The sequence below is a fragment of the Myotis nattereri genome, assembly GCF_964212035.1.
Source record: "Myotis nattereri genome assembly, chromosome: 2".
Classification (NCBI taxonomy): Eukaryota; Metazoa; Chordata; class Mammalia; order Chiroptera; family Vespertilionidae; genus Myotis; species Myotis nattereri.
Genome location: NC_138076.1, coordinates 197,258,917 through 197,273,954, shown reverse-complemented (window position 1 = coordinate 197,273,954; position 15,038 = coordinate 197,258,917). Strand labels below are relative to the sequence as shown.

Genomic DNA, 15,038 nt, shown 5'->3' with positions numbered 1-15,038 from the left:
TTTATAGGGTTTTTAGTCCAATATCCAAGTGGGTGCAGGAAGCTCATTATCAGCCCTAACTGATGATCAGTACAGGTGATAGGGAGCTTTCCAGTATTCTAGCATGAATTTATTTTTTAATCCCAAAAGAAAAAGGAGGGAAAAATCAGCTCTTCACTATATATAACTTTTCTTTTATGTAAATATAACAAATTAAAAACTGTTTTTAACATGTTTACTAATAACACACAATCTCTTAAAAGACTCAACTAAATATAAGCTTAGAGATGAGGAACAAAAAACAGTTACCTCCTCTTGTGTTTCTTCTGGCTCATTAATAATACCAAATAGAGATTTGCAATCTGATGTGATGTCCAACATCTTTTTCCCATAATTTATAATAATTACTGCCAGGTCATATTCCTTCCATGAACGCAGAATCTAATTTAAAATATTTACTCATCATCTCTTTTGGAAACTCTTAATGATTCTCAAGTGTTTTGCATCATTTTTCATAAACTCAAAAGTCCCATTAATGTTTTGGGTCTAAGAATTACCGTTTCTGTTAAGGAAACTGAAAGTTAACCCCCAGATCATATTCTCTAGAATTAAAACTGCTTGCTTCCACTATTTTGAATAAGGGACAAATAACAGGAGTCTCATCAACAATGAATACCCCGTACCTCTGGGACATATAGCCATGTGCATTTAGTAAGTTAACTATTCAGAAAATGTTTCCACTTAAAAGATCCATGTTAAAACAAAATCATTCTTAGAGGCCACATAACCATCACCTCTAGTCTTGAGTTGCTTTCCATGTGAAATGGCAAAATTGCTGACAATGGTGTTGTGGGGGAGGGGCATTTACAACCATAAATGCATTACAAGGCACTCTGGTAGTGGGCTGAGCTAGAATTAAGCTGTTTTGGTCAGATTCTCTATGAACCCCAGGAGAAGCAGACACTAATCATAAGAAGGGGAGTGGCCCACTCTCCCACTCCCATCCATATTTCCTGTTATTGCTATTCTTTGCCTTCTCTACCTGGTCCTTACCTACCTCCCTAGTGTAATCTTTGACCACTCATCTTCTTGCACTTTAAGTTTACAAAATATTGACCCTAGTATAAATTCTGACCATGGTTTCATTTCAGGACTGCATGCTTTCTTACAGCTGAGCCACTTCCCAGAACAGCTTCCCCGCTTTATTAGAGTAATGCCAGGTTATTAACATAACCTGGTCATTAAAACCTGGACTCTAGCATGAACTCCAAAAAAGCTTCCCTGGCCAGCAATATAATTTGTATGGAGCCTGCTGCAGTGAAGGGTCACATGACGGGAATACACTAACTGTGAACCCCATAAGGCAATTCTCTATGGGTAGAAATAAGTTTGTATGAATTTATTATATGTAGATGCATTCTGTCAAGTTAAATAAGTTAGTATTTACAATGAGTAACAAGTGTTATTTCCCATGCAGGGAAAGGATATACAGTAATAAGTGGACCAACCCCCCCCCACCCCCACCCCATGCACAAATTTCATGCACCGGGCCTCTAGTATAGTAATAAGTGGCTGAACAAGAAAGTGAATAGCTGCTTAAACCTGATAAGACTGACTTCATGCAAGGTGTAAGAACTGGAAATACTTCTGTGGGACCAGTGCAATAGTGGTAAAGTAATGCTGACTGTGGAACAAAGGATGGGAAGGAAAATGGTGAAATAGCATTTGAAAAGGTAGATGGGGTTAATCATGCAAGGCCTTGAGTGCCAGGCAAGGTGGTCCAACCTCTTTATAAAATTGATACAAGAGGAAGATAGTTTTGTTAATAGAAAACACAAATAGGGTGATGTTTGCTCTCTCTTCAACTTTGCTTTCTGACATATTTAGGTCCTCTGCTGATAGAGTAGTAGGTAATCTTTCCTCCAGTTATAATATGCCAGTAGAAAACACTAAGTGAAAAAGAAGATTTCAAATCAAAAGAAAAAAAGAACCAATTCTACTTAACACATCAAAACGAGCAGAAACAAAAAGACTAGGCCAGATGTTTAGCATAATAATTTTTTAACAACGGCAAAATAATGAAACATTGAAGACTATGTGTCTCAGAAGTGGCACTTCATTTGGAATTCTGGCATCTTTTGGAAAAACTACTGGCGCTTGTAGAAGAAAGACGAAGCCATCTGAATAGAGTAGCAATTTTTTAAAAGTAGCAGAGAAAAGAAACTGTCATTTGACTAATTGGGCTTTGTAATAGAAAAGTCAGATAAAAATGTGTTTATATGAAATGAACACCTGAAATCTGGGACTGCTGGTCATGCTAGAGCAGTGATGGTGAACCTTTTGTCAGTATTTTGAAAAACCCTAACTTAATTCTGGTACCGTATCACATATAGAAATATTTTATATTTGCAACCATAGTAAAACAAAGACTTATATTTTTGATATTTATTTTATATATTTAAATGCCATTTAACAAAGAAAAATCAACCAAAAAAATGAGTTTGCGTGTCACCTGTGACACGCGTGTCATATGTTCGCCATCACTGTTCTAGAGGAAGCTTCAAGAATGACAATTCTCAGCATATCAATTTGGGAAGACTAGCTCTAACAGCAAAATTCTACTAATATACAGAAAAATCCTAAATTAATATATACTTTTTAAAAAAATAATCGAGCCCTGCCTGGCCAGGTAGCTCAGTTGTTAGAGCATCGTCTGATAGGCCAAGGTTGTAGGTTCCATCTCTGGTCAGGGCACATACCAGAACCAAGCAGGCAACCAAAGAATGTATAAATAAGTGGAACAACAAATCAATCTCTCTCTCTCTCTCTCTCTCTCTCTCTCTCTCTCTCTCTCTAAACATATCCTCAGATACAGATTAAAAAAGAAAGATTTGCACTAATTGGCTCTGCGATTCTTTCTCTTGCCTAGTAGAAGCAGGACTGGCTCCTTTGACTAAGGGCCCCTTTGACTCTTCAATAATCCTATTCCCTTCTCACTCTACACAGTGTCCCATTTCATCTGTTTCTATTGCTCCAACGGAGCCCACATATTAATGACTCCTTTATACTTATTTGGCCTCTTCTGAACTCCAAGCCTATAGATACAATGATATGATCATATAATAGCCACCTCTTTGAATATCCTATAGGCCCCCAAATTCAGTATATTCAAAACTCATGATCTTTTTTCCCTTTTCCACACAAAATTGCTCCCCATCAACATGTAGCATTGTATTCACCCCACTGCCCAGGGCAGATAGCTGGATTGTTGTTGACTCTTCCCTCTCCCTGTTTTATCCCCCTATACTCAGTAGGTTTCCAGGCTCTCAATGCTCTCTCATTAATAACTCTTGAATCTTTCCCATTCTTTCTCCCCTTTCCCACACTAGCTTAATTTACCATCTCTCACCTTCGAACTCATTCCCTGCCTCAGGTTTTACCTCCCCCCACCGACCCCCCATCCCTCTAATGATGAGCTGTTACACAACCAGAAGAATTTCTTTTCTCTAAAATGCAAATCTCATTATATCATTTCGGGGTTTGAAAAAGCTTTAACGGTTCCTCTTATTTAATCTATTTATCTACTTTTTACTTCTATGTGTTTTTTGAATTCTGTGTCCTGTTGAGAGAGATTTCCCCTGACTTCAAGGCCATACACCCTTGAATCCATTGGGATTTTATTTTTTGTATGGTATCAGGTAGGATGCTTTGTTTATTTTCAGACAAATTGTCAGTTATACTAGCACCTTTTAATAAATAAACTATTATAATAAATTATTATTTTCTTAATGAATCAAAATACCACTTTTGTCATATGTTAAGTTCTTCTGTAGACCTGGGTCTGGCTCTTGCTGGATTCTCTATTCTCTTCTACTGACCTTTGCCCATTTTTCTACTAACACTACTTTTTATTGAAGTGGATTTATGGTAAATTTTAATATCTATTGAGGACTTTTAAATTATTCTAATCAGTTTCAGAGACACCCTATTGGGATTCTTATTTGGACTATATTACATTTAAATATTATTTTAGGAAAGATTTATATTTCTATGAGAGGAAGTCTTCCTGTTCAGGAACTTGATGTGACCTACCATATGTTCAGATCTTTTTTGTGTCCTTTGGTAAGATTTCACAGTTCTTTTATTTATGTTCTTTAACATTTGTTAAATTTAAAATATTGTGCATTATAAGTGTTATATTTTCTCCTCTCCATTTCTAACTGGCTACTGCTAGTTTTAAAAAACTTAACATTCTGTAAGTGTTTTATATATAATCACTTTATAAATTCTCTTTTTCTTTTAATAACTTTTGACTAGATTCTCATGAAATTCTCTTCTTACTTCTAGTAACTTTTTACTAGATTCTCATGGGTTTTTGAGACCTCTCCAACTACAAATAAATTGTACTCTTCTATTATAAAATTAATTTCATATTCTTATCTATTGCATGAGACAGAATCTCTACAAATAATGAATCACACTATTATGAGTCAGTATTTCTTGTGTCTAATTTTTTAAAAAATGGCTTCAGAAATTTGCCATTATCCCACCATAACTGGGTAAGGACACATATGTAATACCTTAATCAATAAAGAAATTGAAAAAAAAAGAAATATACCGTTTAGTAATATAATTGTTGTAAAACTTTGGTAAATGTCTTTATCATTACATTAATTCCCCCTTACCTGTGGTTTTGCTTTCTGTGGTTTTAGTTATTGTAGTCCAAAAATATTAAATTTCCCCAACCATAGACATCATGTACTTCGGGCGTCCAACCATTGACATTGTCTTGGCTCAATGCTCCAGGATCACCCAAAACAGATGATCCTATTCTGATTTATCATCAGAAGGTCAATAGTAACCTCATGCTACATCTCAGTGCCAATGTCATTCACCTCACTTCATCTCATCATGTAGGCATTTTATCAACTCACATCACAAGAAGGGTGAGTACAGTACAATTAGATATTTTGAGAAAGAGAGAGACCACATTTTCATAACTTTCATTATAGTATATTGTTATAATTTTTCCATTTTATAATTAGATATTGTTGTTAATCTCTTACTATGCCTAAACTTATCATACGTATGTATAGGAAAAAACATAGCATATATAGGGTTCAGTAGTTTCAGGCATCCCCTAGGGATCTTGAAATACTTTCCCCACAAATAAGGAGTGACTACTGTATTCAATAGCTTCCTTTCATTCCTAAGTTATTTTGAAATTTTATTAGGAAAAGTTGTGAAGTATTATCAAATGGCTTTGTAGCATTTTTATATAACCTTATTTTTTTATCCTTTAATTTGCTGTTATAAAACATTCAAATTTTGTTTAATTCAGAGTTGATCTTTGGTATTTGACAATAAGACTGTCCTAAGGCCAGAAAATCCCCAGATGCCATCAAGAATAAGAGAAGGGTGGTCAGACAGAGCAGAATTGAAGAACACTATAGAATGTCTCTCTTTGTTCTGATTCATGTTGTGGGCCCTGAATTCTTCTTCTTTTTTTTTAAATATGTTTTTATTCATTTTTTAGAGAGAAAGGAAGAGAGAGGGATAGAGAGACAGAAACCCCTATGAGAGGAAAATATCATTGATCAGCTGCATCCTGCACGCCCCCACAGGGGATCAGCCCGCAACCTAGGCATGCGTCCATGGCCCCTGCCCCAATTCCAGGTGGACGCTCAATCAACCACCAAGCCACACCGGTGAGGCTGAATTCTTCTTTTTCATATATGAAAATTGCTACTCCTCCTTTATTTTTGTTTGCATCTTCCCAGTACTTTTGTCTAACCATTTATTTTTCAACCAGTGTTTGCCACACTATTTTATGAGTGTTTCTTGACATGAAATACATTTAAATCTGACTTTTTAACCCATCTGCCAAACTCTGTCTTCTAAGTCCATTCACACTTAGTGAAGTAATTAATATACTGTGTTTTATTCCTTCCATCTTATATACTCTTTTTCTTTCTTCTAACTTTTGCTGAATTAAGCATTCTTCTTCCTTGTCATTTCTCTGTTCATTTTTCCTTCCTATAAATTTAGAAGTCCTACTGTGCTGTAAAGTTCTGTTCATGGCTACATATTCCTCTGGGCCATCTTTGAATATATTTATTCTATTAAAAGAAAATAATTTTATACTATATGTATTTTATACTAGATATAGATATAGACATAGATGTATATTTTAAAACACACACACACAACATTCATGCATCAAGATTCTATAACTGCTCACCCCCCCTCAGCCCCAAAGAGGATTTAAGTTTTAATTCTAGGTTACTAATAAGTTTTCCTTTCAAGGATGATTCTTCTATTTCAAGAATCCCTACTTAGCATTTATATTGGAAAGTCCTAGTCACATCATTATTATCTATTTAATTTTAATAATATGTTATTGTCAGATTCATTGCTCCCATTATTCCTCTCCTTTTTGTATTTCCCTATCTTGGGATTTCTGTTCTGAGCCACTGTCATTTGATAGAGTAGTTCCTTAAGTGTTTTCCTCAGATAAGTACACAGGCAGAATACTTTTTAAATGCCTGCACTTCTGAAAATATTTATTTTGCCCTGAGAAATGAAGGATATCTTTCCTGGTTATTAATTTTTAGACCCTCAGGACTCTACAAATGTTGCTCCATCTTAACTTCTAGTGTTGCTGATACAAAAAAAAAAAAGTTGTAAGCTAATTAATTATTTTCTATTGCAAATAACCTATTCTTTGAGTCTCAAAACTTCATGATTTGTCCTTATCCTTGGACTTCCAGCATTTCACCAGCATATGACTACACATATGTTCTTACATTTATCCTGCCTCGGACTCAGGGGCCTATTACTTCTCCATTTGTTCCTTTTTACCACCAAAACTCCTTTCATTTCACATTACGACTTTGGAATTTATCTCTAAACAATTCAGTACTGCATTTTCAGGTATTTGGTGAGCTTGCAGATTTGACTCAAGAAATACCATAACCATAATCTGTTTAATTTTTATTAAAAAATTAAATTTGTTTAATTTTAAACAGAACTTTAAACAAACTCAAATTTGTTTGTTCATTGCGAGAGATTCTTGTTTTGTGTTTTGATCATCTAATGGCACCACCTTGAAAGTTTTCTTTCTTTCTTTGTTTTGTTGTTGTTTTTAAATCATCTCTGGTCTTTTCCAACATGGTGTGAGTAGATAACACAATTATTTTAGTACCTGGTCTGCTCTTTCCCTTTGGGGTTCTAAGTTTCCTTTAGTGAGTTATTACTTTTCTCATCCTGCTTATGGCTTATGTTCCCTCAGCATCTACCCAACCAGGTCATAGAGGTCTCTCCAACAGTGTAAATCAGTGAGTGATGGAAAGAATTTGATTTTCTGCTCCTGAGGTCAGGCCATGAACAGCTGCAAATCATGACTTCTTTGCTAAGGTAGAGGTTAGAGGTGTCTCTGTTGCTTCAGTTCTAGAGAAGCAAACTTTAGTCCTAACCAAAGTAATGCGCAAAATCAGTCCCCCCAAGCAGTATTCTTCCAGATCCCTGACCAAATCAGAAAGGTCCTGTGAGGACCACATAAAACAGGCAGGTAGAAACAGCCCTTCTTTGAGGAGATTCACTGGATTCAGTCAACCAAACCTTTGAAGAAGCATACAATGCTTGTTTTTGAGCCAAGCAATGAATATAAGGAAGCCTACCTCTCTGCCTCTTGTCTCTTGGTTCTTTCTGGTTTCCAAAATGCATGAGGTCCCATATAATGCCTTCTTTTCATCCCCCTCCTCCCCAAGATACACCCTCCATGCTTTACCAACTGTCATGCCTAGGCTACCTTTGATCTAAAATGCTTTCTAAGTATTATTTTTTAAAAGTAATTCCTATAAAAGTAGCTTCATTATCATTACTGCTCCTAAATTTTATGACACAAGACAAAGAATAAGATAAATACCTTTGTTGTGTAGTAGAGACAACAAGCTATCATGTGCTGTATGCTTTCATAACTTGCCATATGTTTCTTTGAGTGGATGACATTTGGTAGTCCTTGCAAAACCACCAAACACTTTATCAAGATCTAAAAAATAGAAATGCAATGGTTTGTTGAAAAATATTATCCTTACACATTATAAAATGTTCTATTCAAATCATGCAAGTTTTAAGGCATTAAATTTTATTGTTATCAATAATGACTGATAAATTGTTTATCAAGTATAGAGGAATGTACTTCGAAAGAAAATTGGTATGTTCAATTTTCAGATCAGTCTCTCATCTAAAGTAACTTAAAAACCTGTGGGGAGAATAAAATAAGTACATGAATAACTGTAAAACAAAGCATATTTTATCAAGTGCCATAAAAGATATAGACAGAATGTTACATGGGTATAAGAAACACTAAGCTCACACCCAGGCATAGGAGGTCCTTGAAAAACCGTATGGAGAAAGATATACCATATTAAACATATACTGATACCAGGTACTTGGAATACTAGTTTCCTTCAAAATTAAAACCAAACATTCATATCCCAGGGAAACAATTAATTCTGATGTTTACTTCTATTCTCCTTGCTTCATACTATAAGTAATACTACCATCAGAAAAGTTGAATTGAGATTGCATCAATCTATTCTTTATTCAGATTATCTCAAAGGAAAAATTAATATGTTAATTTCTTCAAACTACCATTCCAACAATAGTATTACTATTGTCACAGTACACTTACATGTTTTTTAAATGCTTCTTTAATTACTCCCTTCTACCATCACCCTCTCCTGCCCTACCAGATCATATCCCCAAATCATGTTAACATCAAGTTGTGTCATTTTTTCCTGCCTCAAATAAATGTGTGTGTGTGTGTGTGTGTGTGTGTAAATACTAAATGTACATAATAAGAGGGTTGATGTTAGGTTACAAAATAGGACTTATACACGCTTTTGTGAACTGTGCATTTCTCCTTCAACCAAGTCTTGTGAAAAAAATCCCTCCAAGTCTACATGTTTAGCTGCAATTCATTATATAGTATTTCTAATGCTGCATAGTTATTTACTGTGGATCACTCGTAATTTAGTCAGCCACTTCCAGAATCTCCATGTTGCAGTTTTAGAATTGAGATTTTGCAATGTGGCCATCCTCCTGCTACTTCACTTTCTCTTTGTCTCCAGTTTTATGGCCACCACCAAGAGTGCCACAGTAAATACCCTTATACAGGCTCAGTTTCCAGTAGGAGAGGCAATTGAGGTGCCAGCTTTGAGATGATAACCAGTGAGGATGAGGTACCGTCCTCTAGGGCATAGTCAACATTCTAAGTCAATGACAATTATGTGGTACTGGGTCCCCAGCAGGTAGAACACATGGATCCAGGAATGAAGGGGTGAAACTTGGAGAAGCATCTCACCAACTGGTGATTTTATCCTATGGGATAAATTACTAGTAGATGGATTGCTGTCAGGTATACTTGTTTTTAATTTTAATTAAAATTAGATTTAGTTTCATTAAAATTAGATTGCTTTACCAAATCCAATGCCTATAACAATTCACATTCCCCCCATTAATGAATGAGAATGCCCCACATCCTCACTAGCAATAAGAGTTACAGATCTTTTCCATCCTGCCACTGATATGAGATTGTTCATTTAATGTGCACATATATGAATAATCAGAGTCTGGGCAGCTTTCATATGTCTCTCAGCCACGTGGATTTGCTTTTCTGATAAACTACCTATTTGTATCCTGTGCCCAGTTTTCTGTTATAATAGGGTCGATTTGTAAGACTTTTTGTTATGTATGCTTATCCTTCATCAGTGTTAGATATATTTTTTCCAAATCCATAAACGTTGTACTACCTTTATTATGGTCCCTTTTTTCACACATAGATTGCTGAACATACAGTCAAATATGTCTTTTTTCTTGTTGTTTCTAAGAGTTCTGTCTTGCTTAGAAATGGTTCTCCAACCCTGGATTGCACAGGTAATCTCTTGGGATTTTTTGTCACATTTTTTGCTTTGGTCTGTATTTACAATCTCGATATTATTAATATGGCACAAATAGAACCAAATTCAACTTTCTTTCAAATGAATATCTAGGTGTTTCACTACAACTTACTAAAAACATCCACTCTCTTTCCACTAAATTGGGATGCCAATTCTGCCATACATTACATTCTCATACATACTGAGGCCTACTTCTAGAATCTTCTTTCTGTTCCACTCACCTTTTCCTATTCTAAACAATGCACTCCATTCCTCGGTTTTCCCTCACAGCAATAAGCATTCTGAGCTGTAGCTAAAAGAATCGTGAGTCAGTAGGATCCTAAAAGATGACAGTGGACTATCCTAAACTCAACCAGCCTGAGCCCCAATCAAACTGCCGCTCCTAATGTGGATTCTTTGCTAGAGCACATTACAAGGCATGCATTGATATGGTTAATGTTTTCTTTTCCACTCTCTAGGAAAGAAGTACTAGACGTTCCCATTCACACTGGGCAGATAAGAATATACATTTAGAGTCTTGCCCCAGAGCAATGATAACTCTCCTACCTTCTGACATAATATTTTATGAAAGGATATGAACTTTCTGGGTGATTCTCAACACAAAACATTAGACCACTATATTAGTAACATTATGTCAATCAGACCTAATGAGCAAGAAATGGCAAGTGCACTAAAGACCTGAATATGATGCGTGCCCTCCAAGGGTAGAAATAAACCCTCTGAAGATTCAGGGCCTGACACATTAAGTAACTATCTGGGAGATACTGAGACACCCCCTCCAAAGTAAGTCTGACATCTGGCATCTCTCATCTCTTAAACAGAGAAGGCAATGACAGGTAGACACCTTTGGATTCAGGAGGAAAAATATTCTACACTTGAAAATACTGCTTCAGACTGTCAAACCTCAGAGGGAAGGTAGGGGAGGGTGAGAGTAAGGGGGAGAGATCAACCAAAGGACTTATATGCTAGCATATAGGCCTAACCAATGGACACAGACAACAGGGGGGTGAGGGCATGCGTGGGGGGTGGGGGGTAATGTGGGGATAAGGACACATATGTAATAACTTAATCAATAAAAAAAAGAAAATACTGCTTCAATCCATTTACAAGTGACATGGAAGGCTGCCAACTATTAGTCTAGATCAGTAATGGCGAACCTTTTGAGCTCGGCGTGTTAGCATTTTGAAAAACCTGGTGCCGTGTCACATATAGAAATTTTTTGATATTTGCAACCATAGTAAAACAAAGACTTATATTTTTGGTATTTATTTTATATATTTAAATGCTATTTAACAAAGAAAAATCAACCAAAAAAATGAGTTCGCGTGTGTGTCATAGGTTCGCCATCACTGGTCTAGATGTTGGATTTTGGAGGCATACCTCTTGAGCAGCTGAACTACTAGATGTGGGGAATTCAGGAGGAGGAGTCATGTCTATACTCCAGTAGAGGCACTCCGAGGTGAATATTTGTTAACTTCTTTAAGATCTCTGATTAATTTCTTCAATAGTGAATGTCAAATTTTTACACTTTGTGTAAGTTCACTGACATCATCTTGGCTCTCAAAATCTGAGCCAATGATAATGATGACAATAATGGTGATGATGAGTAACTTTATGCATCATCAGCAGTAAAATCTTTCTTCTCTCCTTATTTCCCTGTCCTAGGAAGAATTCTAAAATAGTCCCCAGGTCCCTGCCCCTGATGTGTAAGTTTTGTCTAATCCCTCCTCCTGAGTGGAGGAAAGACCTGTGAAGGTGATGGTGCAGTCACTCTCATGACTGTATTTCATTATATAAGATTCCTCGGGGATAGCAGAGGAGACTTCCCTGCTGGCCTTGAAGGAGCAAAGTGCCATGTTAGGCAGGAAACTGGTAGTCAGCCTTCAGGAGCCAAGGACCTCCTATCACATAATTGCAAGAAAATGAATTTTTTCAACCACCGGTGAGCTTGGGAGAGGACCCTAAGGCTCAAATGAGATTGCATCCCTGATTTCAGCCTGATAAGACCTTGAGCAGCCCAACTAAACCACATTCAGCTTCCTGGCCCAAAGAGACTGTGATAGTAAATGGGTGTTGTTTTAAGTCACTAAGTTATGGTGATTTGTTTGGTAGCATCAACAACTAATATAATCCCTTCAGCCAGGGTATCTTCTAACTTCTCCATCACTGAGACATCAAGCATGTTTTCTTGGGTCATCCACCAATTTTTCTCCAAGATGATAGCTTTAACCACTGCTTTGAATAAATACTATTGCTTCTAACATTACAAGAACACAAAAATTGAAATGAAATTTAAAAACCTGGAAAAGTATTTAAATATAGACAGCACTAGGGCTGAATATTTTCAAAGAAACACATTTTAAGTCCTTATTTATGTCTGCCCAGACATATCATTTAAATCATTTAAATGTTTTTCAGTTAACTCATGACAATTCATAAAATACTTGTTATTTGTACTTTATAAGAGATACATTGTTTTTTCTTTTCCAAAATGCACTGTTGAGTTGCCTTTGTAAAAATACCCTTATCTGGGGGGAGAAGAGGAAGAAATGCCCTTACCTGTATGACAGGTACCAAAACAATATTGTGATAGATTATAGGAGCAAGGAGGCCATAACATTGAGTCACAGATTGAAGAGAATAACTGGAATCATTTAGGTAGTTGCTAAGTTCCAATGCCACTAACACTCTCTCACATTCAATTAGTCTAGCAATCTGTAAAGAAACAGGTATTGTTACACAAATTAATTATCAGGTACTTCACTAATGTGTCTAAGGAAAACAAAGGTAGGAAATATGATCCCTATGGCTTAACAGGATGAAAAATCTAAATTCAGGAACAACACTAACTCCCAAATAATGCTAAACAAGGATAACACAATTTTAGAATTAAACTTCAGGATTTTTTGTAAAACAATACAAATACCACTAGTATTTGTGAAACAGAAAAAGAACCAATCTTTGTAACTGGTAAGATAAAATCTTGGCTATGTTTTAATGTAAGAAAAAACAGTTGTTGCAAAAGCAAAAATTATAATAAATAATAATTAAAATATAATCTCTCTGTAATATTGCCCCCACTTGATTAACAGAGTCCCATTTCCCTTCTGAATTTGTGAGAAAATAGCAAAGTTTCAGTAGAGCACACTAATCTCCTGTTATAATTCTCCTACATAAGTAAAAATGATAGTAAAATGTGAAGATAGGCTTTTGTGATTAAATGACACTTAAAAATAATAAGAATCTTATCTTACTCCTCCTTTCCCTTTCCTGAGGAAGATTTAATTATTTTGCTATGTATATACATACAAGATTATTTACAAATAAAACTGTATGAGCGGTAACCAGAAATTTCCATACAACAAATTATTACTCAAATACTAGCCTAGCATTCTGAAAATCATTGAAGTACTTCAAAATTGTCTTTCTTTTCAGACTGGATGCTGAAAGAAGAAACTGAATACGATGTATAGTAGGAACAGACTAATGGTTATAAGTACTTGGGCTCTGCAAGACTGTGCACTTGCCTTGGACAAAGAATCATGTTTTTTTCACTTTCATATTCATAAAAACTAGTACAAATTCACACAACAAATTATTGATTAACTAATGAATAAGTGCATGGGTAGAAAAGAGCAACTGCAAAAGAACCTAACAGCCAGGCCGGCATGACTCAATGGTTGAGCGTTGGATTATGAACCAGGAGGTCACGGTTTGATTCCCGGTCAGGGCACATGCCCAGGTTGCAGGATCGATCCCTGATAGGAGGCATGCAGAGGCAGCCAATCAATGATGCTCTCACATCACTGATGTTTTTATCTATCCCTCCAACTCTCTTCCTCTCTGAAATCAATAAAAATATATTTTTAAAAAATAGCCTAACCAAAAACAATGGCAAAAGCCTCCATGTATCTAAGGTGAAAAAAGTAACTTTAATCTAAAAAGAGAAAAAAAAAGTAGGATTGTTATTAAAAGCAAGAGTGTAATCAGGTTGTAGATGTACATAGGACAATGTTTATAAGCTCCCTGAGATTCTACCAATAGGACATAGGTTAAATTCCTGCCTCTGTACAGGAATGCAATGTTATAACTTAAAAAGAATTTGGTAATTTATATGTACCATCATGAAAATATGTCCAAGATATATTATAAAAATGTTTAAAAGTCAAGGTGCAGAATAACAAATGTATATGATCCCATATAAATTGGGGGGAAAAAAGAAAAGATAAACCTGTGAATCCTACATGGACTATCAAACAAATCAGCACAAATACACAAGGGCTCCTCAGTCCATTCGCAAACCAGGACTTACATTCCCCAAAAACATGAAATTGAGACATCAAGAAACAAATAAAGGAAAACTGACACATTTTTAATCATTTTTAATTCACTTACTTGTTGAGCAGGAAAAATCTCATTGCCTTTGATATTATCACAGAAAAGATTTTCTTCTTTAATTTTAATGTCACTTATTACAAAAATATTTCTGAGAAAAAGGCTTAAGAGGATTGAAGAAGTCTCTGCCAAAATCTCTGAATGTAATCTGCAAAAAGGAGTAAATGACATTACAGGTTTAAATATAAAAATTATTTAGCATGTGAGCTTGCCTTTTTAGAATGATTTGTTCTTAGTATCTAAACAATGATCCCAAGTTGTGGAAGAGCTACTCTGGTACAGTGTTAAGTTAAAAACAAAGACTATCCTTAACAAGTTCACAACTAAAAGAATTGAGCTATCATTGATACATAAAAATAACTATTGTCAAAGCTTTCTGGTTCTGATATATAAAGTTCTATTTTATCAATATAAAGAAAATACTATAGATATTCAAGTTTGGAAAATAGACCCATTAATTAATGAACTTTATGAAAATGAGGGCCATTTATAGTAGAATTGGCTGGGGGTGGGGTGGGGTCAAGAGAGAGAAACTTGCCAAAACCGGTTTGGCTCGGTGGATAGAGCGTCAGCCTGCGGACTGAGAGGTCCCAGGTTCGATTCCGGTCAAGGGCATGTACCTGGGTTGCGGGCACATCCCCAGTAGGAGATGTGCAGGAGGCAGCTGATCGATGATTCTCTCTCATCGATGTTTCTAACTTT

The 15,038-nt window shown here is 35.7% G+C and overlaps 1 protein-coding gene across 1 annotated transcript in view; it reads right to left on the bottom strand.

The window, feature by feature from the left end:
- Window positions 1–15,038, bottom strand: part of CFAP54 (cilia and flagella associated protein 54) — a gene marked incomplete at its 5' end in the record, with an annotated part of 249,288 nt that overhangs the window by 150,228 nt on the left and 84,022 nt on the right. The window contains 4 exons of the mRNA XM_081083442.1: window positions 289–420; window positions 7,907–8,029; window positions 12,501–12,656; window positions 14,337–14,484. Of these exons, the coding sequence (XP_080939568.1) occupies window positions 289–420; window positions 7,907–8,029; window positions 12,501–12,656; window positions 14,337–14,484 (559 nt within the window). The remainder of the gene's footprint in view (window positions 1–288; window positions 421–7,906; window positions 8,030–12,500; window positions 12,657–14,336; window positions 14,485–15,038) is intronic.